General features: G+C 39.3%; 1 protein-coding gene across 2 annotated transcripts in view; it reads left to right on the forward strand.

Annotated features, from left to right (window-relative positions):
- atxn1a (ataxin 1a) overlaps window positions 1-25,968 on the forward strand; it is a 170,720-nt gene extending 144,752 nt beyond the window's left edge. For both annotated transcript variants that reach the window (XM_041807971.1, XM_041807969.1), the window contains exons 4-5: window positions 10,797-13,184; window positions 19,038-25,968. In XM_041807971.1, the coding sequence (XP_041663905.1) occupies window positions 11,319-13,184; window positions 19,038-19,598 (2,427 nt within the window). In that variant the 5' untranslated portion in view covers window positions 10,797-11,318 and the 3' untranslated portion in view covers window positions 19,599-25,968. The remainder of the gene's footprint in view (window positions 1-10,796; window positions 13,185-19,037) is intronic.
- Window positions 25,969-27,189: the final 1,221 nt, after the last annotated feature.

Below are 27,189 nucleotides of genomic sequence, written 5' to 3' on the forward strand. Positions count from 1 at the left end.
TGCTGCTAAAGTAACATGCATCATTAAGACCGTGTTCTAACCGCCTAAGACCTCAGCTTTTGTTTGCAATGCATATTTAGTCTTTCTAGTCTTTCTACTTTTCGGTCAGGGCCCCGGGGCTCTGGAACTCCCTGCCTGAGGAAATCAGATTAGCTGAGTCAGTGACTTCTTTTAAATCTCTTCTTAAGACATACTTTTATCGAAGAGCCTTTCTGGATTTTTCTTAAATTTTAACTCCTCTTATTTACCTGATTTTATCTGAGTTTGACATGTCTAGATCTTTTTACCTGTACCCACTTTTCTGCCTGACTACTGGTATTTTATTTGCATTGTATTTCCTTTATTGCATTGTATTCCTCTTTTTTGTGAAGCGCTTTCATTTTGAAAAGTGCTCTATAAATAAAGATTATTATTATTATCATTACTCATTTGGGATAAGTAGGCCCTCTCCAAAGTCCAAACAAATTCACTTAAATTTCAAAGAAATGATCTAAAATCTGTGAAAATTCTTTAAAATTTTTGAAGTGTCCCATAAAAAAGTGAAAGTAAACTATTGAAATATTCCCCATTTTTTTTTCATTGAAACTTTATCATAAAGCCTAAAAATTCCAATAAAAAATTACTTAAAAATTCCATGACTCACATTAATGCACTATCAATAAAAATTCCCCCAAACAAATTGAATTTCTTATAAAAATTCTAAAACTTTCAAGGACACCCCTGCCCAAATTTCCAAGAAAATTCCCCCAAAATTTATATGCAAATTTCTGAAAATTTCCAAACTTGTGCTGTCCTTCTACCTCAGAAGTCAGAGGTGGGAATGAAATGCATCATATTTGCTACAAGCTTGTAACTGGGGGTACTGGGGGTTTGCTCCGACTTTCCAAGTCAGAATTATGAGTTCAGGGCGCATTTTCAATGCAGTCAACTCAGATTTCCCAGTTGCAAGATTAAATGGAACACACTAAAATCTCCCCAATTATCCAATCAGGTTTCCCAAATTTCCATTAAATTCCAAAAGATAAAACATAAGCAAATATCCCCCAAAACTTCCAATGAAACTCTCCTACTCGAAAAATATACAAATATATCCCCCAAATTTCCATGAATATCCATGAAAATTTCTGCAAGTATCATAGCAAATTCTCCCAAATTGTTAAGTAAATTACTTACATTTAAATTGACTTTCTGGCTAATTATCTGAAGACTGTAGCAGCAGAAATGATTTTTATGTTGTAGGAAAGCTGAAATGTAATGACTGTTTTACATGTATGGTCTTAGAGGTTAATGTGTATTTCTACTGAATTCTATCATTCACATCTACGCATGCCTTTCTGTATCATACGGTGTACAAAAGAACTTGATCCATTATGTGTGTGTAGGTGTGTGTTTCGAGTGAAACAGTGACACATAGACACCTCAGCTGTTTTTACCATAGAAGGTTAGCAGCACATCGTACGACTGAATGATTCAGGTTACTGACTCACACACATTGTTTCTTCACTGTGCTGCTAGTGTCCCAGGAAACTCTCTCTCTCACACACACACACACACCCTGGTTAGGTTGCTCATTGTGTTTGTGGATGTGTGAGAGAGAGAGTCTAAAGCACACGGAGGACAGACGGCTCTGGTTACAGGTCATCTGATATCAACGCTCACTCACACAGACACAAACACGTACGAGCTGCAACCTCAGCAAGATTCAGGTGACAGGACTCTCAGTGATTGTGTGTTTGAGTGTCAGTTTCAGTGAAGAAATACTCTCTCCTCTTGTAATATAGGTCACTTGAGCTGGCCTTTCTGCCTCCCTTAAACTACTTCAGGAGTCCTGGGTGTCCTCCCTCTATCACTCATGGATTTTTGCTTTTCTGCCTCTGTATCTCTCCTGTATTGATCCTTCCAGGACTTTTCCTTTATACAATGTTGCTGCTGTTTTTTAAGCAAGAAATGCCAGCTTCTCCTTTTCTGCATGCTGCGAGGCTTTATATAAAGGGAATTAAGCCGAAGCAAAGTTTGAGCATAGAAGTTTACAATGAAGGAACCACTGTAAAGATGATTAGTTATGGCTAATCATTTTTGTGTTCATGTCACCTCAATTAATGTACTGTTTTCTAGTTTTTTAAAAATAGTTCAGTTGAAATAGAAATATAAGTTGAAAGGATATGTCTTGCTAAACTAAAAAGACACTAACATCCCAACTCATTAGCTCAGACTTAACCATCATAACAAAAAAGCAGCCTGGCCGCTAAGTTTTTAAAAGTTCAAACAACTTTACCTTTCCACAGCCAGTCTCGATTTCTACTTTTACTTCTTCTTCTCTGTCAAATTCGTTTTTTTCCAGCACTGCAGGATAATGTGAAGGAAAAGAAAGCGCGCAAGTGTGTTCAAATGTGTCCTTTAAATAATATAAATCCATTTTCTTAAGAAATAATTACCTTTTTATTGGTAATGTTAACAATGATGGGCACACTGAACTAAGTGATAAGGAAAGTAATGTCAGACTTCACAGCTAGGCCGTAATCTAAGAAATGGAGACATCTTAGATGGAATAGCAAGTGACAAAAAAATGGGTGAAAAGTGACAAAAATGGGTTAATTGATTAATTAATTGTACTTTATTTACATGTCATGCACAAAAAGTGCCCAACCCTCATGGATTTATAAGACACCAGAAATACAATTGCAGTGGTTTACAAAAAGACAAATTCATTACAAAGTTGCGTGATCTTTTCCCAGCTCAGTAGTAAACAATACACTCTGCCTTTTTTTCCCAGGCTTTGCAGATAAAATCTGCTATAGCAAAAGTTCCTTTTCTGAAACAGAACTCAAGATTTTCATAGTCATCAAACCAGAAAAAGTCAGCATTAATCAAGGACATTTTGGTAGTAAATCCTTAAGTCATCATGAATTGGACAGTAAAACAGAAAATAAATCTCACTCTCAGTTTCCCCAAAATTACACAACAAATACATTCTGTCCTCCTGTGGAATAACATTAAACCTGCCAGTCTCTATGGCTAGGGGGGAAGTTCCTGAGCGTAACTGTGCACATAATGATCTCTGTCTTTTAGTGAGATTATACTTCAGATAGGACTCTGTATCATAACTATTCTTCATAAGACAATACAAACGTAGTTTTGGTTTACAGCATACACCTTGTTTCACATTATTATGCAAACGACATTTTTCTCTGATTTTCTAAATATCAATGCAAATGACAGTCATAATATTTTTCAAGTCATCAACTGTTAGAGTGTAATTCAAATGTTTTTGAACAAACTTCATAATGATAAGTTTTTTTTTTTTAATAAAAACCTCAAAATGCACTTTTCCACATGTTCCACATTATTAAGCAGGCCACAGGTTTCAGCAATATGGGAAAGAAAAAGGATCTCTCTACTGCTGAAAAGTGTCAAATAGTGTAATGCCTTGGACAAGGAATGAAAAAATTCGATATTTCAGGAAAAATTAAGCGTGATCATCATACTGTGAAGAAATTTGTGGCTGATTCAGAGCACAGACAGGTTTGTGCAGATAAAGGCATAATGAGGAAGGTTTCTGATAGACAAATACATCAGATTAAGAGAGCAGATGCTAAAATGCCATTACAAAGCAGCAAACAAGCATTTGAAGCTGCTGGTGCCTCTGGAGTCCAACCAACCTCAAGGTGCAGGATCCCCCAGAGGCTTGCAGTCGTATATGAACCTACTATTCAGCCACCCCTAACCAATGCTCACAAACAGAAATGGTTGCAGTGGGCCCAGAAATACATGAAGACTCATTTTCAAACAGTCTTGTTGACTGATGAGTGCCGTGCAACCCTGGATGGTCCAGATGGAGGAGTAGTGGATGGTTGGTGGATGGCCACCATGTCCCAATGAGGCCGGAACATCAACAAGGAGGGGGCGGAGTCATGTTTGGGCCGGAATCATGAGGAGAGAGCTGATAGGCCCCTTTAGGGTCCCTGAAGGTGTGAAAATGACCTCAGCAAAGTATATAGAGTTTCTGACTGACCACTTGCTCCATGGTACAAAAAGAAGAACCGTGCCTTCTGTAGCAAAATTTTCTTCAAGCATGACAATGCTCCATCTCATGCTGCAAAGAATACCTCTGTGTCATTGGCTGCTATGGGCATAAAAGGAGAGAAACTCATGGTGTGGCCCCCGTCCTCCCCTGACCTCAACCCTACTGAGAATCTTTGGAGCATCCTCAAGCTAAAGATCTATGAGGGTGGGAGGCAGTTCACATCAAAACAGCAATTCTGGGAGGATATTCTGACATCCTGCAAAAAAAAATTCTAGCAGAAACTCTCCAAAAACTCACAAGTTCAATGGATGCAAGAATAATGAAGGTGATATCAAAGAAGGGCTCCTATGTTAACATGTAACTTGTCCTGTTAAGATGTTTTTGATTGAAATAGCTTTGATTTCAGTAAATATGACCCCCTGATGCTGCAATTTCTACAAATGACCATTTTCAGTTCTTTACAACCTATAAAATGTTTTACAAAGCTGTTGTGCTTAATAATGTGGAACAGTGCATTTTGAGGTTTTTATTTTTTAAAAAATAATTTTTGTCATTATGAAGTTTGTTCAAAAACATTTGAATTATGCTCTAATGGCTGATGACTTGAAAAATATTCTGACTGTCATTTGCATTAATATTTAGGAAAATCAGAGAAAAATATCATTTGCATAATAATGTGGAACGCGGTGTATATCAACAGACCATTTTTGTGTGTACTTAGTAAACATAGCACTCTTAATGTCCTGAAAGTCACATAGTAAGTTATTTTGAAAAATGAATTACATGTTATCAGCTTTGAAAACAGATTTCAGTTCCTTGGTCCAGGGATGAGAATTAGAAACATCCCAGTTAAAGATATTTTTAGTGAGTCTCTGATCAGTGGCAATTTTAAAAGTGGCAAAAGCAGCAAATAAGTGTTAAAAATTGGTTAAAAGAGGCCATAAAGTTGCAAAAAGCTGCAAAAATGTGAAAGTGGAAAATAGGGCAATAAGCAGCAACAATGGGTTAAAGTGGCAAAACAGTGGCAAGAATGGGTTAAAAGGTTAATTGGTATGAAATGGTACAAAAGTATGTTAAAAGTGGCAAAAAGCAGCAAAAATGAGTTACAAGTGGCAATAATGGCAAAAAAGTGGCAAAATCTGGTTGAAAGGGTAAATGTGGCAAAAATGGGTAAATTGGAAAAAAGAAGTGGCAACGATTTGACTTTGGCATCTTTCACATCATTGTATTTATTTTATGGTTCACAACTTTTCCAGTTATCCGTTAATACTACAGGTAGCAGAAAAATGTGAAACTATCCATGAACCTATTAGAGCATTTTGCTATTTCCCTTTGGATAGAATCTAACTGGAGATTCATGCTAATTTTCTCAGTGTCTCCTAAAAGGTCTATTTGGAGAGACACTGACATATAAATGTAATTCATTTATACACCGCCATTATTTAGTTCATCTGCTTTTATTCTGCTGTTCCGATGTGACCTACATTTTATTGCATTTCCTAGTAAAATTTCATCTTAATCTAAGTCCGACTCATTTTGCAGTCTTAGTTTACAGTTATTGCTACAAAGCACTTTTTTATTCTATGACCTATCTTGCTCAGTCATTCAAGTCAATCTCATAGCTCAGCAGCTATAGACCTCCAAACAGTATACAATGTATGTCTGAAAATGTGAATTATATTTCTCCTTGAATCGTCAGACACCTTTCTTCGCATGCCAGAGTGAACTGTCAGAAACGACGTGCCTCTCTCTGAAGATAAAAGCTCTCATCAATGGCAGCATGACAGCTCTGCTGCTGGATGTACACACGCCGTCAGCGTTTGATGTGACAGCTGATATGAAATGTCTCAAATCTGAGAGCTCTCAGACACATAATATTACTCTTATCTCAAAGTGTTAATTTGAGCACAAGCTTGTTGAATTCAAGAAGAAGAGTTTGGTTGTGTAGTTTTTTATCTATCTACAATGACTGACTTTATGATGCAGCATGAGCAGTAGGTGTGGTGCAGGATGGATGCCTGGAGAGAAGAAGCATAGATATTAGGAGACAGGAGATGAGGAACATAAAACTATTAAATGGAAGAATGATAATTGAGAATGGAGTATGAAGGAGGAGAGGTGGGCAGGTTGAGGCAGGAGAGAAATCAAGTGGAGGTAGACTAAAGGAGGGAGAGGTGGAGAAGACTGTATCCACAGCACCTCTCAGCACACCTCTGAGTCATACCTGCTCCATTGAACAGATGGTGTGTGCAGGAGAAAGTGTGTCTTCACATCTATAAAACAAAGCCTAAATGTGAGTGTGGGAATACTCTTGTATATGCATGTAAATATGCATGTGTGTTTCCTCCTACGCCTGTCTCTGAAGTGGTGTTGTAGTAACACTGCAGCACTTGCAAATCACAGACATCCTTTTAGGTTGCAAGATGCCCTTTGCCCGATAAAAAACACACACAAACACACACAAGCACGCATACTCATAGTAGGCGCAATTCATACTGAACCCAAAGAACTCACAAGGACGCCTCAGGATGTTTAAGAGGTGTTGACTTGGTCGTTTCGGCTGAACGCTGTGAATTTTTGTGGCTTTAACAAAGACCAGAGTCATCGCTGGTACAAGGGGCCGTTTTCAGAGTCTAATGAGAATAAAAGTCAGCAACAGTTGCAGTCTTATACTCAGTGATGTCACCAGACCAGTTACATGAAAGGCTTTGGCATGCTTTTAAAATCACTCTGCCCCATATTTAGAGATTAATAGTTTTTCCTAATGCACAGTAATGCCTCAATGTTGTGCAATTATGCTGAACAATAGACTTCTATTTCTCTGATTAGATAGACAGAACTACGGTCTGAAGATAATGTTCCCATGTCTGCTTGGCAAAATAAAATATAGGGTAAACTTATGACAGAAAAGTTGTGTTAGAAGTCTGATTCATTATTGCCTTTTCTCTTATTTTAGTGCAATGATGTTTGGAAATATAGAAGTCTAAAGTAGACATTAGGGATGCACAATATTGGTATATTTGTATAAGCAGATATTAGCTTAAACATTTAATCAATGGTATCAGCAGATACAAAAGTTTCTTCTGATATTTACAACCAGTGTAATGGCTGTAAATAACAGCATGTATGCTGTATAGCCTACATATACGTCTGACTCTTTCTATAAACAATGATTAGTGTTGCTACTATGGAAAACACCAGCTTTCCTCATTCAGTGACAGAATTCACTGGAAGTCACCGCAGAATTTCCTCTAGGTATCATGGGGGGTAGACATATGGTGTTTAATTTGTCCATGATAGAAACAGCAGGCCTGTTTTCATACTCTGATGTTAAACCTTTTTGAGAGTTGTAAATCACATATTTTATTGTGAGTGAAAACATCTTTTAACATTGTTTATGCAGAATATTAATACTTCCCAGCTTGTTTATCAGCATTTTACATCTTTTGTCTTTTTGTGTTGATGCTCTTTTAGTTCTGTAAGCTTAATTCTGCAAATTTCACCTTGAATCCCACTCAGCCACTGACAGTATAATCCACTAGTGTTGCAAACTCTAAACAGAGACACTAATTTGTCATATCTATGTTTTAGCTGCAAAAAGAGCTTTGCTTGCTGAGCATGTTATGCACAAAGTTGTAGTGCGTTTGTCAACTGATACTCGGCCCACTTTCAGCTCTGCAAATATGAAGTCAAAGTAGCACAAACACATGCGCACAGTGTGCATGCTTTAGTGCACTGGGTATGCGTTATGTCAGGCAAAGAACACGTGTCAGCATAATTGAATATGCCCAGGTGTCAGTGTTTGAGTAAGCAAGAATGAGTCTGTAAGTATGTGTAGTTGTGTGCATCGTTTAGATGGGTGTATGTGCTCAAAATACTTGTTCATTATTTATGAAATTCACACCCAGCGCTCCATCTTTACAGCAGGGGGGGGCTGCGCTAGCAGATGGCACACACAATTGGTACACACTCAAACATAGTTTGTTGAGCACAATACAGACATTCCACTACAGCAGGTGCTGAAAACTTCTTGAAATTATTTAAGCTGTGTTGTAGACAGAGTCTGTAGGTGCCTGGAGTATTACCATTGTAAAGTGTGCTTCAATGAAGTCATGAAAAATCACAACAAGTAGCAACCAGGTGGCACAACAATTCTATATCAATTTATATTTGATATGGTTAAATAGTAGTTCATTTATATGAAACCAGTGTTTTTCTGTGATTTTGATCTCATCTTAAAAATATTTTACCATTTATTACCAGCATCCCATTGTGATGTGTTATGACCACCAGAAGATGGCAACAGCACCATCAAAAACTGTTTGCTAAATGCCCAGAACTAGGGATGTTCCTAGGCATCTATTTATTTGTTATTATGATTTGTTATTTAACCGACTAGTCTAAAGAGGAGATAATACTAGGAAAAAAAGTAAAATTCCTCACAGGGTCATTGTGTCAGTGGGTATGATGTGAGCCTGATATACTCTGTACAGTGTGGCTAACATTAGCAGCTAGCTCTGCTAGTCTTCGTTCCTCTTTGCAGATTAATATCGTGCTTTGAAATGTGGCGTCTTTTCACTTCAGTTCAGTAGTTATACATGAGTTCAACCCTCAACAGCCAACATGCCTCTTTATTTCCATGTACTACTTAAACCATCATACAGTGCTGTTCCTACTACATGCTAACTGCTAGCTCAGATGGGAAGGCAGTGGCCATTAACTGAAGCTACAGCAAACTCTAGAGGCAGAAGGTTCATTGCAGTTTAAAAGAGCATTATAGACCAGGATTTAAAGCCTGTGTTTGATTGGTAATTAGTTTAATCCAATTGTAAATCTTGCCCCTGCTGTATTGGTAAACGAATATAACCATTTAACCACGTGCACTCCTACCTTTAATTGATAAAAAGTAATGTACATTACAGTCAGGTAACACAGTTGTAGCTCAATAGACTGTAAAGATGCTAAGAAACAAGCTCTCTTAATGAACTAATGAACGATCTAGTTTAGCATTTTGAAATGAAAGATCTATTAGATGACCCATTTCACTTATTTTTTTCATGTAAGAAAGACACTTTCTTTCTGACTCCTACACATTTAGACTAAATGTGGCAAATTTGACCAATAGCATTTTCCAATGCATGAATCGGTGAATAAATTTTGACACTACTGCAAAGTTTATTCCGTGAAATGTTTGCCTATTAAACATCATCACACTTGTTGACTGTTGTCCTTTGCAGACTACACTGCTATGATGCAACTCAATACAGTGGACGGCAGAAGAGCTGGTGTTGTAATAAAGGTCTATAGACGTAAGAGAATGTAATGTAATAGAAGTAACACAAATGTCAGTGACTCTGTCCAATGAAGTAGGCCACCTATGGTGCTCACAAACAAACAGGCAAATCTGTAAAGACCAGATTGACAGAGGTGTTTTTTTTCTGTGCACAGGCAGTGATCTTTAACAATACAAAAGCCTCCTTACTTTTGTTGCTCTCCCCCTAAGCTTAGTATTTCAATGAAATATCAAAACATACTTCTCAGACTGTATGAAGAGGTGTCCTTGAGTACTCTTTCTGTTTTCAACATCTTGATGAGTAAAAGGTCATCCAATAAAAGGGTTGTATCATAAACTTTTACGCTAGCATTTACATTAGAATTAACATTAGCCTATTTAGTGATTCTGTTGTTACTGAGATGTTGCTAAAACACTGTTTTACAAGTTAAAAAATTAACTGCAGGCATCCAATAATTGCAGATCAAGCTTTCTAAACTTTCTGTGTATGAAATTTGTACTCTGAATGTGTAGACAGGAGCATTTATTTAGCACTAGCATCCAGTGAGTAATGTGTCCTTTTTTCCATCTAGGCAAGGATGGGACGAAGCAGGAAAAACTTTGTGACGTTGCATGTAAAAGATTCATATTGTAATGCAGTGACTAACATTTGTCTCATTCTCACATAGCAGCCCTTTTTCTTTCCCATCTGTGGCCTCTGCAGCATTTAACTTTAAAAGGATTCTTTAAACTTTCACTTCTTGCCTAGTGTCATTTTGTTGCCTAACAGGCTTTTAAGTTATTTGACAAACTCTGGAATTTCTTTTTTTTTTCATATCACAGCCTCTATTTCACCCTTCAGTGTCACTGTCCCTTTTGAACACTCTTGCAGAGTGTTTTTCTGCTCCTAAGTATTTTGGTCTGGAGCATCTTTGTGACTGCCCATGGCCAAGCATTTTTTCTGGAACTGTTTTCTGGGTTTTCAAGTTTGTTAAAGCTTGTTTGCTGGCCTTGATAAAGTAGAAGTTAAGTCTCTGTTCTGTGATTCATGTGCTGGTCCCAATTTCAGTCCTTGAATTCATTTTGCACATTTTAGAAGTAATAGTTGTTCAAGTGTGGTTTCAGTTGCATAAAATGTATGAATCACAGTGTCAACTTGTGTACTTCTTTCTGCATTTTTGGTCTATTTACAATCAGACACCAGCAGTGATTTTGTGGAACTACTCCCCAAAATGACGGTACTTGTCCTTGGATACTTGGATTTAGTAGCTTGCATTGCCTCCGCTTATTCCTTTTTTTTTTTTTTTTTTTTAATTGAAAAACCATTAGCTGGTGTTCTGTAAATTGAATGCGTAGGGGTTTGGAAGATTAGATTATGTTGTCAGGCCTAAAATAGCTGCACCCATAAAAATACAAATGGCCTAAATTGCGATTAGATTAGAAGTATCTGTTTAAAGTCCACATCTTTTTTAACACTCTTCTTGTTTCTGTCTTTTACAGGATTGTGCTGGGTGTCGGCAGGCTTGCTTCCTCAGGGAAATGATTCCACATGAAGTGCGACGCACTCGGCCCCCTGTCGTCCTCGGCGGCAGCTGCAGGTGTGACGTCGTGACTCTCCCCCCTACCACACTGAGCTCACCCTTCAGCCGCTAAAGACCCCTGGACCAAACAGACGGCCCTACCCCCTCCCCCTCTAACCTGCTCCCCCTTCCATATCTTCATCTCCATCTTTAATCCTCCCTCACCTGCTTGTTAGGTCCAGGATTTTCTTGGAAATCCTAAAGACCTATTTTAAAGACCTTGGCTGTACTGGATAGAAAGTGAAAGAAAGAAAAGATTGGGAAAGTTAATTCATAGCAAATTAAAGATAGATACGAGGCAGATCATCAAAAGTGAGAAAAAGAGACAGGAAAGTGAAATAGAAAGCTGAAGGAAGGGAATAAAAACAGAAAAGGCTGTAGAAGTCCAAAAGTTAAGGAAAGATAAGGAAAGTACGGTTGAGGGACGTGAGGCGAAGTCAGCATGAAGTCCAACCAGGAACGCAGTAATGAATGTTTGCCCCCAAAGAAGAGGGAGATCCCCTCAAGCACGTTAGCATCAGAAAACCGCTCACCCACGATGCCACCTGCTAGTGACAGCCAGCGCTCAGAGAACTTGGCGTGGCTCGCTAGTGTGGCTGGTGGGAATGAAAGTGGGGTGGGTGGGCACAGTAGCTCCAGTCAGTCTGACAGACCCCAGTATAAATCCCTGTTCTCCTCATCAGACTCTTCATCCTCTTCTTCATCACTGAGGGTGGTCTCATCTCTTCCCACAGTGTACACATCCCCCCTGTCGCAGTCCACAGTTGGAGGAACTGTCCATTACACCCAACTGCCTCCCAATCTGCAGTTCATAGCCTCTCCCTACCCTGCCCCATACACAGGCTACATCTCCCCTCAACTACTTCCACCTCCTCCTCCACCTCCACCCCTTTCCTCTCCTTCTTCTTCCTCCTCCTCCTCTTTGGCGGGACAGAGATGTTCAAACATGGAGACAGTCTCTGCTCCATCACAGGCCTCAAAACACGACCAGCAGAGAGCATCCACAGGACGTACCTCTATGCCTCCGCCTCCCACAGATCCTGCTCCCTACCACGTTCAAATGTCAACCTCCCCACGGACTGTGCCATCGCCTCATCACCATGGAGCCGTTCACCTTCCTCCCCATGCCGTGCAGGCCCACCATTCTTTGGGACATGGTTTGTCTCAGGTTATGGTGCAGTATATGGACGGGCCAACCAGGAAAGAGGACAGTAGCTCCAGACCTAGAGAGCTCCACAACGGAGAGCTGGAAAGGGGCCGACGGTTTGGAGCATCCCCTGAGTCCAGCCTCTCTAAACCAGGGAGCAAATCAAGGGACTCCTCATCTTCTTTGACCTCCTACGAGGCACGCCACATGGTTTTACCATCAGACTACTCTACTCATGATCCCTCAGGATTGAGAACATCTGTCATGCTAATGCCCAACAGCCATGTAGACCACCAGCTGGTACCACAAAGATCCAACAATGAAAAACTTTCAACATCTGCCCCCACACATCTGGAGAAAGGTGGCATTTTGCTGGGCAAACCTGTCAATCGAACATCAACATCCTCTAACACCACCTCTTCTTTCACGTTTCCACCACCATTGAGTGTCAACAGCCTAAAAGCTGCTGCTGTTAGCACTCTGTCACCCCAGACTGTTATTCAGACCACCCATAATGCTACAGAGTCTCTATCAATGGGACTCCCCACCACAAGTATCTACCCACAGCCACCCATCATAGGTTACATCGCAGGGGGCAGTGGGGGCCAGCATACACCAATCAGCTACCACACCAGCCTACAACAACACTTACTCATTCCTGGTGCCCAACCGGTTATTATCCCCGTTAGTGGGGGTGGAGTTACCACCTTGGAACAAGTAACCTCATCCAGTCAAGCAACACCTTTTCCCACCACACTCCCGCACACGTACATTGCTGCCACTGCCCCCAAAGGAGAACCTCCAGAAACTCCCAGTGGCTCGTATCACCAGGCCACATCAGGTGCAGTGGTCCAAGCCCAGCTACATCTCCCGGTTGTTCCTGCTCCACCAGGGCTGGCCACAGCTTCCGCTCCTCCTCAAACATCAAGTACGGTGGTGCCATCATCGCTACCGCCCTATTTCATCAAGGGTTCCATCATTCAGCTGGCCAATGGGGAACTAAAGCGTGTGGAGGATCTGAAGACTGAGGACTTCATCCAGAGTGCAGAGATCAGCACTGAGCTGAAGATTGATTCATCCACCGTGGAGCGAATCGAAGGGAGCCTCTCCTCACCTAACTTTGCTGTGGTTCAGTTTTCTGTTGGTGAGCACCGTGCACAGGTGAGAAACAGCAAGCAATGTTTATTAAAGATTCTACTTTCACAAAATGAGTAGAAATCACCAAACTTTTGATTGAATATTTTTACTAATTCATGCTTTGCCGACAGATAAGAGATAAAACGTGATCATTTTTGAATTGGACATTCTAATGAAACCTTTCTACAGCCCAAACTTTCACCTCACAGAGTGGCTGTTATTGTTAAATTAAGTGTAGGGTTGGGTATTCCCACAATCTTGTGATACAATACGTACAATTATATACAATAATTTTAGATCATGGCCACACCCAACACAGTATTCACTACAATAGCTATTCTACATTGTAGAGAATAACAGTAAACATAGTTTTAAGGATCCTATCACCTAAGACACTGAAATAAGGTTATCAAAGGTCTTAGAAGTAAATTAAAATATTATGTTTATAATTTCAGAGCTACCAAACAATACAAATACTAAATTCCTTTTACAACATATCCTCCCTCAAGTCTCTCTTGCTTTTGTTTTATTTTGTTTGTTTAATAAAGTGGTATTCTGATTTCAGTTGACTTTTGCCCTGTTGGCATTTTGCATCAACACTGTGTTTGGGACATTGACATACTAAGTGACTGCTATTTTATACCTGTTCAGATTTAGCATTAACAATCAAATCAATCAAACTTTGTTTGTATAACCCCAGTCCATAACTGAAGTTATCGCAAGACACTTTACAAAGAGGGCAGGTCTAGACCATACTCTCTTTTGTGGTCCATTATAATAGACCAGCATTAATCATTAACATTATAATTAAGACAATACCCTATTATAATACACACCAGCGTTAATCACCGTGAGCACAGCTCTAGCGGTATTTAACCATCTTACAGTGGCAACATTAACCTTTCCTAACTACAGGGCAGGACTTGCAAGTAGACCAGACTAATGTTGACAGCTCTCTTCAGAAGAACAATGTGTCTTTAGTGGCAACCTGATATCAAAACTCCCTTATAGTTGCTTGGTATCCTTGCAAGTGTTGTGTTCTGAGGTCACTGACAATACAAATGATTTGGGGCAAAATAGCAACAAGCTAAGCAGCTAGTGGTGCCTCTTTCCCACCTTTTCTCTATCATTTTATCATAAAGGCTTTAAAAGGATGAGGTGATGCAGCAAATAAATGTTATGGGGTATTAGTTTGAAATGATAACTAAAGACGACGGGTTATGAGGGAGTTATGATGGGCTGTTTTGTAGAAGAGTTGGCTCCCTTTTTGTTTCAAAGATGTTTTTGTTTTTTCTATTTTTGTTTTGTTTTTCCAAATGAAGAGCTGTTTGAGAGCCAGGAGATCAGCTTTTATTACAAAGCCAAAAAGTCTAGATCACTATAGAAGACTGGAATTCCCATCATGTCAACTGAACAGATATAAACAAAGCAAAGCTTTTTGTTTTTACCAGCAGAATACAGCAGATCATATCAGTTGATGGGTTGCTCTCTAATGCATGCTAGTACTCGTTGTGTCTACATAACCAATCCAGTCAAAAAGAAGGCATCTTAGACCACCGCTGTATCCAGTCTAAATTATTGGATATCAAATTGTTTTTCAGTCGCACTGAGGTGTGGCCACCTTGGTAATGGAATGCCCATCCCTTTCTCTGCGTTATGTAAACAAGGGTGTATGAGTCCACTTTTGCAAGAATTTCTTTTGATAAAACATAAGATTTTTTTTTTTTTTCTCTTTTTTAGTTTTTGTGCTGTATTGTGATCTGCACTAGATGTGATGTTTTCTATCACAGTATTAGCAGCCGTATTGATTCTGTAACATCTGTTTTTGGGCACAGGTCTGGTTTAGTGTTAGCCTACCCAGACTGTTCATTTAATTTGGTTCTTATGCATTTTTTCAAAGAAAAATTAAAAAACAAAGCAGGGCACCCCCAAAGAACAAACAAATTGAACATTTAAATGCATTATTTTTGGCATTTTATGATCAAAATGTAACCAAAATTTTAATAGAATAATGTAACTGTTGATTTAACCTTCTAATTTAACATAGATTAACAGGTATTATTCACTTCTGCAAAAAAGTAAAATGATTCCTGCGATGCTGTATCTTATTTCAAGTGAACATGTTACTTGACCTGTTTTCATGGCTAGTCTTTCAAATCCTATTTTTATGTCACATTTTTCTAAACCCCCGTTGAAAAATCTTCGTTGAATGCAGAGCCAAGATTACATAAAGGCCGGGGTGTATTTGATTGAGTGAACCATAAGTGTTAATGAGATCTCTAAGAGACTCTTATGTGTAGGCGACTCCTAGCTGCTGCTGTTAATCTTAAATGACGTGCAGAGCTGCTCCCTTACTAATGCATATAATGGTGAACCTCTCAGGACTATACTATTTCCTTTGTAATCAAGTTCAATGTACCACAGTCTCAGTCATGTAACTTACATGTTCTGATGTCAAGCTTCAGAGGGGCTCAAAGCACTGGTCGTTGGATCTCTTCATCTGATTTCCTTTAATGTATATTGAAAAGCTAGGAACATGTGACTTCTTTATTGCTGCATGTCTCAATAAGGAAATCAACTTTTAAAACAGCTAAAATGGTCTATAATTTGGCTTGAGCTTCACTGCCATGTAATAAGAATTGTGTGGGGGTTCATAAGGTCAAATACAGCGTCTTTTTTAGAAGAACCTCTCAAGTCTTCAGTTAGAATTTTCATACTCCAACAATTTATTATTCTGTTTTCTGCCTCTTGTTCTCTGTAACTCCTTCAAACATTCTTGCACGCACTCACATTCTCACAGACTCACCCTTCACACTGTCTTTGAGGGTGTTCGTTAAAGCCGGTTAATCTATTTCATCTGTCCAAGCTGTGACTCGTCCACCCACGCAGCGCATCTCCAGCCATCTCTCCCACCCCCGGCTGCTCTTTGATACTGTACCCCACAAAAGCTGACAATCTTTCAAAGACTTATCTCTTTCTCTCTCTTGTACTCCATCATTCGCTCTTGTGGTTGCTGCTTTGAGTCCACACTCGGAGGACTCACTGAGAAGTCAGAAATTATATAATACTGGAGGGAAAATACTGCCTGACGTTTGCATTGAGAGTGTGATACGTCTTACACTCGTATCGTTCTTGACACTGTTCTTTTTCTCTCCTTCACTTTTTCCTCACTTCTCCTCTTGTTCAGCCTTCCTCCTTTGTAAACTCATCTTTTCATCCTCATCACTGTAGCTTCCTCCGATCCTACCTTTTTATTCTCTCTATAAAACTCCTCATGTATATTCAGTTCATATTCTTCCTCCTGAGGTTTATTTTCTCCCTTGCTTTCTGCCCATAATTTCTCAAGGGGTCCGATGCTTCATTCTGTCATCTCACCATCTTGCCATACATACAAATGAAAGTGCAGATCAGAATCAGTGCTCTAAATATGGGGCTTAATCCAGGATTCATACAGATTTACAGCACTTTCTTCTTTTATACTATAACAGAATTTGTGATCGTTTACTTCTGCTAAGCCAACAATATCTAGCCCTGTTTCTAACACACCAGTCAGAGTTGTTACATAACCATCTGGCTGATTTTAGAAAAACACATGTCCCAAAACTTCTTTCATTCAGCTAAATTTAGACAAAACCAACTTTTGTGTGATCTCAGACAAGCAGGCATCTCTCCGTCTTTTTTGTGAGACCAACATACACTGAGAAATGTCTATGTATGCTGTAAATATGCGATGATGTCCCTTATATTCTGCGAAAAACACAATTTTCTGCCAAGATTTGAACAGTTTTGTGTATTTGGGATGAGAAATTGCTTTATTCTGTGAAGGACACAAATGCAAAGAAAGGGATTATAAAAGCCCCCATGCACCAATAGAAGCATAGAAATTAAGGCCAGTGACTTTCAAGTCTAGATATGTAGGAAGTCAGTCTGGTAGATTATTGCCCCCACTGGAGATCTCTGACTACAACTGCACTATTCAAAAGCACACATAGTGCTGTTATGGCTCCATCTTATAAACAACATACATAACATGGTAAATGGAATTAAGCTTGTACAGTGATTACACTGCAGGTCACACTTACCCATTCACACCACATTTACACACCGATTGCAAAGGCTGCTATATAGAGTGGTTGACAGCATTAATTAGTTCTGTTTATACATATTCACTCATAACTGACTAAGCATTTGGAGCAACTTAGGGTCAGGATTGTTATCCAAGGACACATCAACATGTAATTGTAGGAGCTAGGGGCTGAACCCCTGATTCTCCAGTTGCAAGATGACTGACTACTTACTGATCCACAATCGTCCTACTGTTGGCAAACACTGGCTAGTACCATTGTTTGAAAGCCTGGTCCAGTTTCTTGCTCCTGTTCTTATCTTTATCTGTTACTACCATCTTCAGTCTCTTAGCCTCAGACATTGTATCAAACAGTGCTAAAACTGGTCAACTGGCTTCTTTTTTGCTGAAGGCTGTTGTGGGAACTAGTGCTGTAAAGCACTTCTTGCAAGAGATCTGAAGCTCACTGCCAAAGTTACATAGTGCTGAAAGCAGATAACAGAGGTGCTCTGTGGAAATTGTTGAAGATGTATGGATACATCAACTTTGAAACTACACTATAAAAACAAGATTTTTGTGGGAAGTAAATAATGTCCAATAAAACAATTAAAGATATTCTCAAGGAAAATAAGTTAGCATGATAGCTTTTTATAGTGAGAAAACTTAATCTGTATTACCTGTTTTTAACTATTGCAACAAAAAACGGTACATTTTACCCCAAAATATTGGATATATACTGCAAGAAGTGCATGCATAATCACTTTTTCTTTTCCTGAGGCTATCATTGCAAATTGTTACCTACATTTTTTAGTAGATTCTATAGGTTGTTTTTTTTATGTGTACTATTATGAGGTGGAAAAGTTGCACATTGTTACTTTAACAACCTTAATTTGATTCCAGCTCTGTCACATGACATACAGCCCTTGCCCTTTTCATGTCTGCAACTTGCACACTGACTGACAAGAAAGCCCTCAAAGTAATGTTTAAAAAGTTAAGAAGTATTCAAATCAGATTATAAGTGGAACAGTTATCCAGTGGTAAGCACAATTGCATCACAGCAAAACTTTCAAAAGCAGAAAATAATGGTACTTAGGAAGCTTCCCAAATTGTGCTGTGGAGGATTTTTTTCATAAATGAGCATCCACCCAATGTGCAAAAGAGTTCTTTTTACTTTTGTTGAGAATTTCCTCCTTTTACTTTAAGGAAGTCACTCATTTGAGAGGTTTGGTTTCAGTAAGTTATTTGATGCTATGAAATGGATAACTACCTTAATTGATAGCTCTGTTAACAAATCCAGCCTAAGCTAATACTGTTTGCACAGTATTAGCAGTGTACACGAGAAATAGCAGGGAAAATAGCAAACATTTACACAAGACTCAGTCAACTTTCTATTATTCCTTGTATTAATCAAACTGAAATATCGTAAAAATCTTTTCTGCTGCGGCCTTTACTGATCTGAGGGATCAGTGCTGTTACACTGGTAGCTTAAATCTGTGGTTTGTTTAGGGGATGTGCAGGATGTTAATCTGTACTACACAGGCTCCAGAGGTGAAAGATAACAGTACCTATTGTGGAGGTATTTCGGCTTCACTTTTATACAACAGGAAGATGTATAAACATGTTGTACATCTTTATATACAGTCATCAGGGACTTGCCCAGGTATACCCCTTTACTGACTCGTTAACATTTTCAGTCAAATTGGTTCCAACTACAGCCAATTAGTGCTGATTAAGTAGGTCAAATTGCATATCTATGCTTCCTTGTTGCTGAACTTTGTGTTGATGTGTCCTTTCTCCATTCTCTTCTCCTCCAGGTGAGTGTAGAGGTCTTAGTGGAGTACCCCTTCTTCGTCTTCGGCCAAGGCTGGTCTTCATGCTGCCCTGACAGGACCACCCAGCTTCTGGAGCTGCCCTGCACCAAGCTCTCTGTGGGCGATGTTTGTATTTCACTCACGCTCAAGAACCTGAAGAACGGATCTTTGAAGAAGACTCAGCCCCTGGAGCTGCCTCCCCCTGCCTCTGTCCCAGCCCCCAGCCACGGGCACCTCAAACCCCACCGAGCTGGATCGGACACTCCCCAAAGCTGCAGTGGAGGAGGCTCCAGGCACAGCGAGAGGGAGAATGGCATCGGCCAGCAGGGGAAAGGTGGAAGTGGTAATGGAAGAGGCAGGGGCACAAATGTGGAAAACGGGGATCTTAATTCCGAAGCAGGCTCCAGTAAACCATCAGGAGGCAGGAAGCGGAGATGGTCCGCCCCAGAGGGTCGAAAAGTAGAAAAATCAGAGGAAGAGCCTCCTTTGACCCTTCCCAAACCTTCCTTTATCTCTCAAGAGGTGAAAGTCAGTATTGAGGGAAGGTCAAATATTGGAAAGTGAAGGCCAGCAGGACTTAAAAACCATTGGAACTTGGAAATAAAACATAAAAGGATTCTACAAAAAATGAATGCCCACTTTACTGTCTCAGTTGTCTTGGTTTTAAGTTTTTTGTTTTTATTTTTCTATCTTGAATACTGTACTGTAGAGGTAAATCTACCCTACATGGTGTCACCTTACATTAAGTCCATGTAGTTTATAACACACTTTTTTATAGATGGGTTTAATACGACACAAGCAACTAGTGCCGATTTGGAGGTTTTCAGGAGACGAGAGATTTGTGTTAAATGTATAGTGTTGGCTGTGTTGCACACATGAGCAATGCTTGATGGCTCTTCTTGGCTGGCTACTCATTCTTTAAAGCTACTGTGAGGAGTTATAAGTAGGGTATGAAACATACTAATCGTATTGATATCTCATTATGACCCAAAGAAGCAAACTAGATCATAATCAACAGAATTTGTTATTTTTTGCCTTCAAGTGCTCCTGAAGGGGACACATTTATTAAAAGCATGCCTCATAAGCAGCCTCAGACATTGACCTTGAACGGTTACAATTGAAATAAAGCAAGGGACGATTTTTGTTTTGAAAATAAGAAATATGCAGCCTTACCACTTTGTCCATCAGGGATACCCAAATTGACACTAACCAACAATTCCTCACAGGAGCATTAAAATGCTAATTTCATTAATGCACAGTTAGCTTTCAGCCCTGTCCAGACAAAAACACTTTCTCACAACTTCTTTTCTCACAGGATTGATGTGATATCAGCTTAGCCTGAGCATGAAAGATTTGTGGGCAAATCATGAAAATGTTAATTTTCTAAATCAGATTTGGGCCTTGACAAAAAAAAAAAAAACAATTGCAGTAAACAAGTCAACTGTTGATTATAGTGTCAACAGATGGTCAGCCCTTGGCAGTGATGTCATCAAGTGTTGCCTGTGTGCTGCACATAGAGAGGGAACAACACTTACTCTGTTCAGCTTGATCACAGTTTCATTTTTGCGGTTCATTTTTTCTTTATCCTTCATCTTCTATCTCACCAGATAGTTGTTTTTTGATGATTGTCGGGAAAAAATTAAATCAGGGGTCATTTAGTTAAGAATGAACCTATATGTGAGTCAATGTTAATGTATAAAATGTGAGATACCCTAACCTAACTATAACACATACAAGTGCAAACACAATGGGTTGGCTAACTTTAATTTGAAAGGAAGAATCCATACAATCCTTTTCAGATTGCTTTATACTTTTTAGCGAGATTCAAAAAAGGCTGCATGAGAGGAACCGAAGAGATTTTGTGTCAGTTCTGCGAGGGTCAAGATGTTTCAAAGCACTTAAAAGAAACCGGTCACTCACCATACAGCAGAGAAATAAGTTGTCTCTTTATTTACGCAGTACTGTATGTTTATAGTTTTTATTATTATTTGGACAAGGGTAGAAAGTAGCAACAGCACTTTGGAGGGTGAACTTTTAGAGAAGTGAAGGGGGTTGTGAGAATGGATGTGCCATGGGATTACAAAGAAAGAGATGATTTTGGTAGGTAAAAGTAGATGGTTAGAGGAAAAAATGGGGATAAAAGGAAAAAGAGTCAACTGTTTTTGCATTTCAGCTTATAGGCTACAGCTAGCTAAATGTACAAGCACATTGATCGTGGTAGAACAGTTGATGGTAAGAGGAAAAATGCCAAAAGCAGAAGAATAAACTTTTTAAGCATATGTGCTTGTACTGCCAGCTTGGAGGAAAAAATGCTATACAAGTAAAAGGAATTTGTTTTTAGCATTTGCGCTTGTACAACTAGCTAGCTTTAGTGCAAGTTAGTTTCACAAACTAGTCCGGTGTACAAGCACTTTTGCTTAGAAGTAAGTTGTTGTGAGGGGAAAAATACTATAAAAGTCAAAGAAACTAACTTTACTCACATATTTGTGCTTAGCTAGATTTAATAGTGAAAGTTGGATGTGAAACTAGCAAACTTTACAAGCAGAGCCGCCCCAAAAGAAAAGATTATAGTTAGCAGAAAAAAAAATGCTGCAGAAGGAAAAGATTTTTTTTTTCTCAAAAGCGCTTGCACAGCCTGCTAGCTTTACTATTGCAAGTTTGCAGTGCAAACTAGCTCACTGTACAAACACTTTTACCTTGGTAGAAAGAAGTTGTAATGAGAGAAAAAAGCACGATAAAAGTAAAAGGAAAATTTTTTAAGGGTTTGTGCTCGTACAGCTTGCTATCGACACGCACTTTCACCTTGGTAGAGAAAAGTTGATAATTAGGGGAGGAAAAACACTATAAAAGGAAAAGAAATTATTTGTTGATAGTATTTGTGCTTGTACAGCTTAGCTAGCTTTACTTTTGCAAGTTAGCTGTGCAAACAAGCCCACTGTACAAGAGCATTTACCCTGGCAGAGGGAAGTTGAAGTGAGAGGAAAAATGCTATAAAAGTTTGAGGAATTAGCTTTTTAAACGTGTGCTTGTACAGCTAGCTAGCTTTACAAATGCAAATTATCTGTTAAACTAGCCAGCTGTACAAGCATTTTCACCTTGGTAGAGAAAAGTTGATAATGCGGGGAGACAAAACAATTTAAAAGGAAAAGGAATTAATTGTTTATAACATTTGTGCTTGTACAGCTAGCTAGCGGCACTAGTTCAGCTATAAAAACTAGCAAGCTGTACAAACTTTTTTTTAATCCAGAAAGGTGAAAGTAGTTGGTTAGAGGGAAAATTGTGATTTGCAGGAAAAGATTAAGCTGTGTTTTAGGACGTGTGGCTGTACAGCTAGCTATTCATGCTAATGTTGAAATGTGTTTGGAAAGTTTGGGTTTAAACAAGGAAAAGGCTTTGAAATAATCCCAGTGATGTTTGACTTAGACTGAGAGCACTGGTTTAGAGGCTCATGCCACAGAATTTTGAAGGGTGTCATATATTTGTAATGTTTGCGTGAGTGTGCCAGAGTGTGCGTGACGCTGATCTGTGTCTGTTCTTACACACGCATGCTAACACAAAGACAAACAGTACAAACAATCCCTGAAACTCAATGTGGTTAAATGTGTACTGTAACTGTTGACACTAGTTGACTGATGGATAAATGCTAACAGCCCAGCGTATGTGTGTGTTAGTGTATGAGTCTATGTATACTATGTATAGGAAAAGGAGATACTCATATAATGTTTAGACAGTGCTAAATGTCCAGTGTTTCTACTTGGAGTTGTACTTAAGAGAATCTTGCAATTTGCACATCAGGAGGAGTAAGAGAAAGGTGGAGACGTCATTTTTGACGGCCCTGTCCTGAAACAAGCCCTTACACACTGGAGGAGAGCGGGGTTATTTTGTCTACACAGGCACTCGTCAGACTGTAGAAGAGATTTTTCTACAGCAACACAGATGAGGTCAGACTGCCTGACTGTTTTTACTACCATAACCATGGATAAAACAAGTATTTTAACATGTGCCTGTTTACTGAATTTCCTGATATTAGTGGAACATAAATCAGTTTTGATGCGTTATTTTCCTGCCGTTGAAACCAAGGTGTAAGGACCAAGATTCAGTTTTGAACACGGCCTGGGCTTTCAGCAAGTTAAAACTATATTTTCCAGGATTATTTTCTTGCAGATGCCTCAGCAGATATGCCTGCTTGGCTGTCCTGGTATTAGGGTTAGCATAGCAAAGATCTTTCACTTTTAACATCTTCACAGGCTATTCTTTTATTAGCTTATTAAGTTGCAATGTGACAATGCATGATCTTATGCTTTTAAGATTTTACTGCAGAGAAACAGTCTGAACTTCTCTCCATCATAGTTTAAAACCTGGTAGCAACTTCTTTGGATGAGAAATAAAACTAATGCATTGTGAAAAAGAAAAGGCCTTGAGTGGCTGCAGAAGCAGCAGAAGTTGTGCGCCAAGCCACAATTAGTTGACTGCAAACTAAGTGATTTTTGTTTTTCAGAGGGCGGTCAATTTGAATAGGACTTCCCTCTCACGAATACTCCGTTTTAGCTGAAAATTTTGTTGCATGTTCTGTGCTCCCTTGAAAGTCAAAGCATGCTGCTTGGCTGTCCCAGGGAGCATCTTTTGAGCAGAGCCTTCCCCGTCAAGAAAAAATTTTAACCATTTTGCAAAAAATGGTAACATTTATGACATGAGTGTTCTTGGCTGCGTTTATGTGCGTTCTGATTGTAAGTTGCTATTTAACAATGAAATGTTTCACCTACGCTGCATGTAACAGTCTGTTAAAATCATGCTCAGTCATTTGCTTTGCATTGGCAGTTTGCTAGAGATATAGTGTTGAAAAATTGGCAGAGATGGTGGCTTTCTGCAGGCATATCTGTTGAGATCTCTCCTCTGAATCTGTCTTTAGTTATTGGTGTATGGCAGAGATAATTTATTAGCTGGCAGGGTTTTCAGTTGCTTCTAAGAAGCGGATGAGTCTTATTTTCATCCCACTGATAATATTAGCTGTGTTGGGCAGTGTTGTTTCAGGTGGCTGGGTGATGGCAGGATGGATGTGTGGTCTGATGGATGAAGAATAGATGGATAGGTGGTGGAGTAACAGGCAGATGGATGGCAGTGGCGAGTTAATGTAAGATTTAAAAATGCTTTATTTTTTATAATAAAACAGGGTTTCTCAGATCAACTTCATCGCAGGAGTACATTTTCATTTCTTCTTCTTTCCTATCATCATTAGCTGTACAAACAGCAGTGTGTGGACTTCAAATTTGTGCACATGTGTGCGGTTGTGTGTTTCGTAACTGTGTGATCTGTATGTCCTTTTTTTCCCCAAAACCCTTTTTAAAAGCAGAATAATTGAAGCTGTCAGCCACTCAGAACATGAAACTTTCATTGTCAGGTCAGACACAAAAATGTATCAGCCAAAGCCAAGTCATTCTGTAGTTGCTTTGGTTTCTTTAGAAAGCAATAGTGAGAACATTTCAGGCACTTGCATTGTGTAAAGGTGGATGCAGTTTTTCCGCTCAGTTTTTTCTGCAATAACCATTTCTTCAAATATTATTCACTCTCTAGATTTACAAACAAAACAACACCTCTTTTCTTCCCTCCGAAAAAAATACAATCATGCCATATTCCTAAAAATACTTAGCGAACAGAATTAGCATCAGCTAGCACCAGCCCCCTTACCATGAAATACATAAAAAAATAACTTAGTACATTAGTACATTAAAATCTCAAGAGATTGCAGTTGCAACATTAGTTGCCTAGTTTTTCAGGGAAGTGTCTTGTATATGCAGTAACTTAAAATAACCCCCAAAACCTCCACGGTTCCAGCTGATGAGAGGAGTGATGAACTTTTTTTTGACATGCAGCTGAAGTAACCAGCAGACATTTTGACTTCACTCAAGTCTGCCTCATTGCCACGACTCCCGTAGTGACCTCGTTAATGATAATTCAGGTACCCAATCATAGCCAGCCAGCCTCGCTAGCAACTCCTCCTGAGGCCAAGCAATCGATTAACCCTCAACAACCGTGAGCTACCTTTCAGTGCGTCCTGGTCTGGACTTCCTGTTCCCTCAGAAATTTACAAAACTTTTTATATTCGGTCTTATTTTAATTACTAGCTTGAGCTTTTTTCACACATGCAACTTACTCAGAAAAATTCCTGACTTTCCTGCCTGTTAGTCGGTGTAGGGCTGGGGGTTGGGCAATACAAAGGGGCTAACAGGTAAATTTCAGGGTGGAAAATTAAGCTGTTTGCATTCACACATGTGTCTCACCCTGGTAAATTCAGGAAATTTTCTGGAGTTTTGTGCAGGTGTGAATGGGGCTTTTAACAGGTGGTTTAAGTTGAAATGCATGCTTTGATAGTAGACTGAAAAAAGCAATCAGAAATGTAGACATGTTGGTAATGCAGAGGAGGAAATGACACATTTTCAAGGGTTTTGGTCTAGTTACCGTTTTATAAGATTCTCCCACTTTGAGACGTATCACAATGTGCAATACTTACATTTTGTTTCCCCTGTCTTTTGCTGTGCCAAGTGTATGTAGCATAGTCCTACTCCAGTGTCTCCTCCCTTTTAAAGGCTTGTGTGTTTTCCGTGTGGTGAAGTGTGTGTGGCATCTTTAAAACAAGAGTCAGGAAGCTTGCAAAAAGGAAATGAAAACCAACGGAGCGATTGCGTGACTTTTCCCCCTTAGTCCTTGCAGCCTTCGTCACTTTGAGAGAGTGTGTTGTGTCTCCTTGGTGTGCATGTTTGCGTGCGTGGCCTGCGTGTGTACGGGTTGTTTCGTCCTCTAAACGTCTGTGAGATCATGAGCCTGACCCTCGACGGTTCATGGTGAGACCCACAGAAAAAAAGAAACCTCATTGCTAGTGGGGACCACTTTTTGTTAAAAAAAGAAAAAAAAGTAAAAAAAGTAAAAAAAAAAAAAACAACCAACCAACAGAGATGCACATGTAAGTAGATGTAAAAGACTTGATAATGTTTCAGCACTTTCTAATCCTAGGACAGGCTCGGTCTAACCCCTCTGTCTCAGACCGAAACCTTCCCTAGGGGTAACATTCATTCAAAACAGACAGAGAGAATGAGAATGAAAAAATTAAACGGTGTGAATAGGGATGAAAAAGAGAGATGGTTTAAGTTTTTGCACATCACCTTGCCGTAACCTTGTGTTTTTCTGTCTGTGCTTCATCTCGCTTGGCGCCCGGCGCGTTCTTGGGTCCAACGGGCCGAGGTGTTAGGTGGTTCCTTGGTTCTTTTCTACTAGGAAACCTTTTCTCATGGAATGAATCCCTTCTTTTGTCATGTTTGGGTTTGTTTGGAGCCTTTTCCACCCTACACCAACCGGGCTGTGTTGTTTAATACTAGGTTTTGATTGTTCACATTTTGATTTGTGTCCATGAGGAGTTCAGCATAGCTCGGTGCAAATGTGCGGTGTGAAAACGGTGCATAACAAACTTCAGCTTTTTATTTTCATTGTCTTTGGTGCAGGAGCTTTTTCTGTGTTTTTGGTCTCCTTGTAGCACTCAATATAATGTCAGGGGACTTAAAAACCATGTAGAGAATGTGTCATTGTTGAGTTTTTATGACAAGCTTCCTCACCGGAGGAACACTGCTAATGTCTTTTTTTTTCTAAATTGGCTTCTTGCACAATTTTACAAATAAAAATGAATGTTGGTGTGTGAGCTTTGACTTTTTGATCAGAAAATGGCATGTGTGCTCTTTGATGTTTGTACTTTCATTTTTTGCAAAAAAAAAAAATGATGTTTTTTTTGGCACTTTGTCGTGTTTTAAAAGTGAACAGAATTCGATCAGGATTCCTTTTTTTTCCATTCTTTTTTTTTCTTTATTTTGTATGACGTCGTCGATGTCCATAGCGCTGGATAACCAACTCAGGCAGAAAGAAAAAAAACTTGTAGAGGCCCACATAACAGTGTAGTTTCACCCCAATCAATTTACATGGTGGGCTGTTTCATATGGGTTATAAGATATGTAAATTTATTACATATAATTTGATATGATTAACAAATGACTATTAACTATGACTTATTATAATGATACTCTGTGTATTATGCTGGAGACGGCTTGGATTACTCTTCAGTGTACTTTGTTCTGCCTCTCTGTGCAAAGCAACAAACACTTCAGCAGGGGAT

This window comes from Cheilinus undulatus, linkage group 16 (assembly GCF_018320785.1).
Source record: "Cheilinus undulatus linkage group 16, ASM1832078v1, whole genome shotgun sequence".
NCBI classification, from domain to species: Eukaryota; Metazoa; Chordata; class Actinopteri; order Labriformes; family Labridae; genus Cheilinus; species Cheilinus undulatus.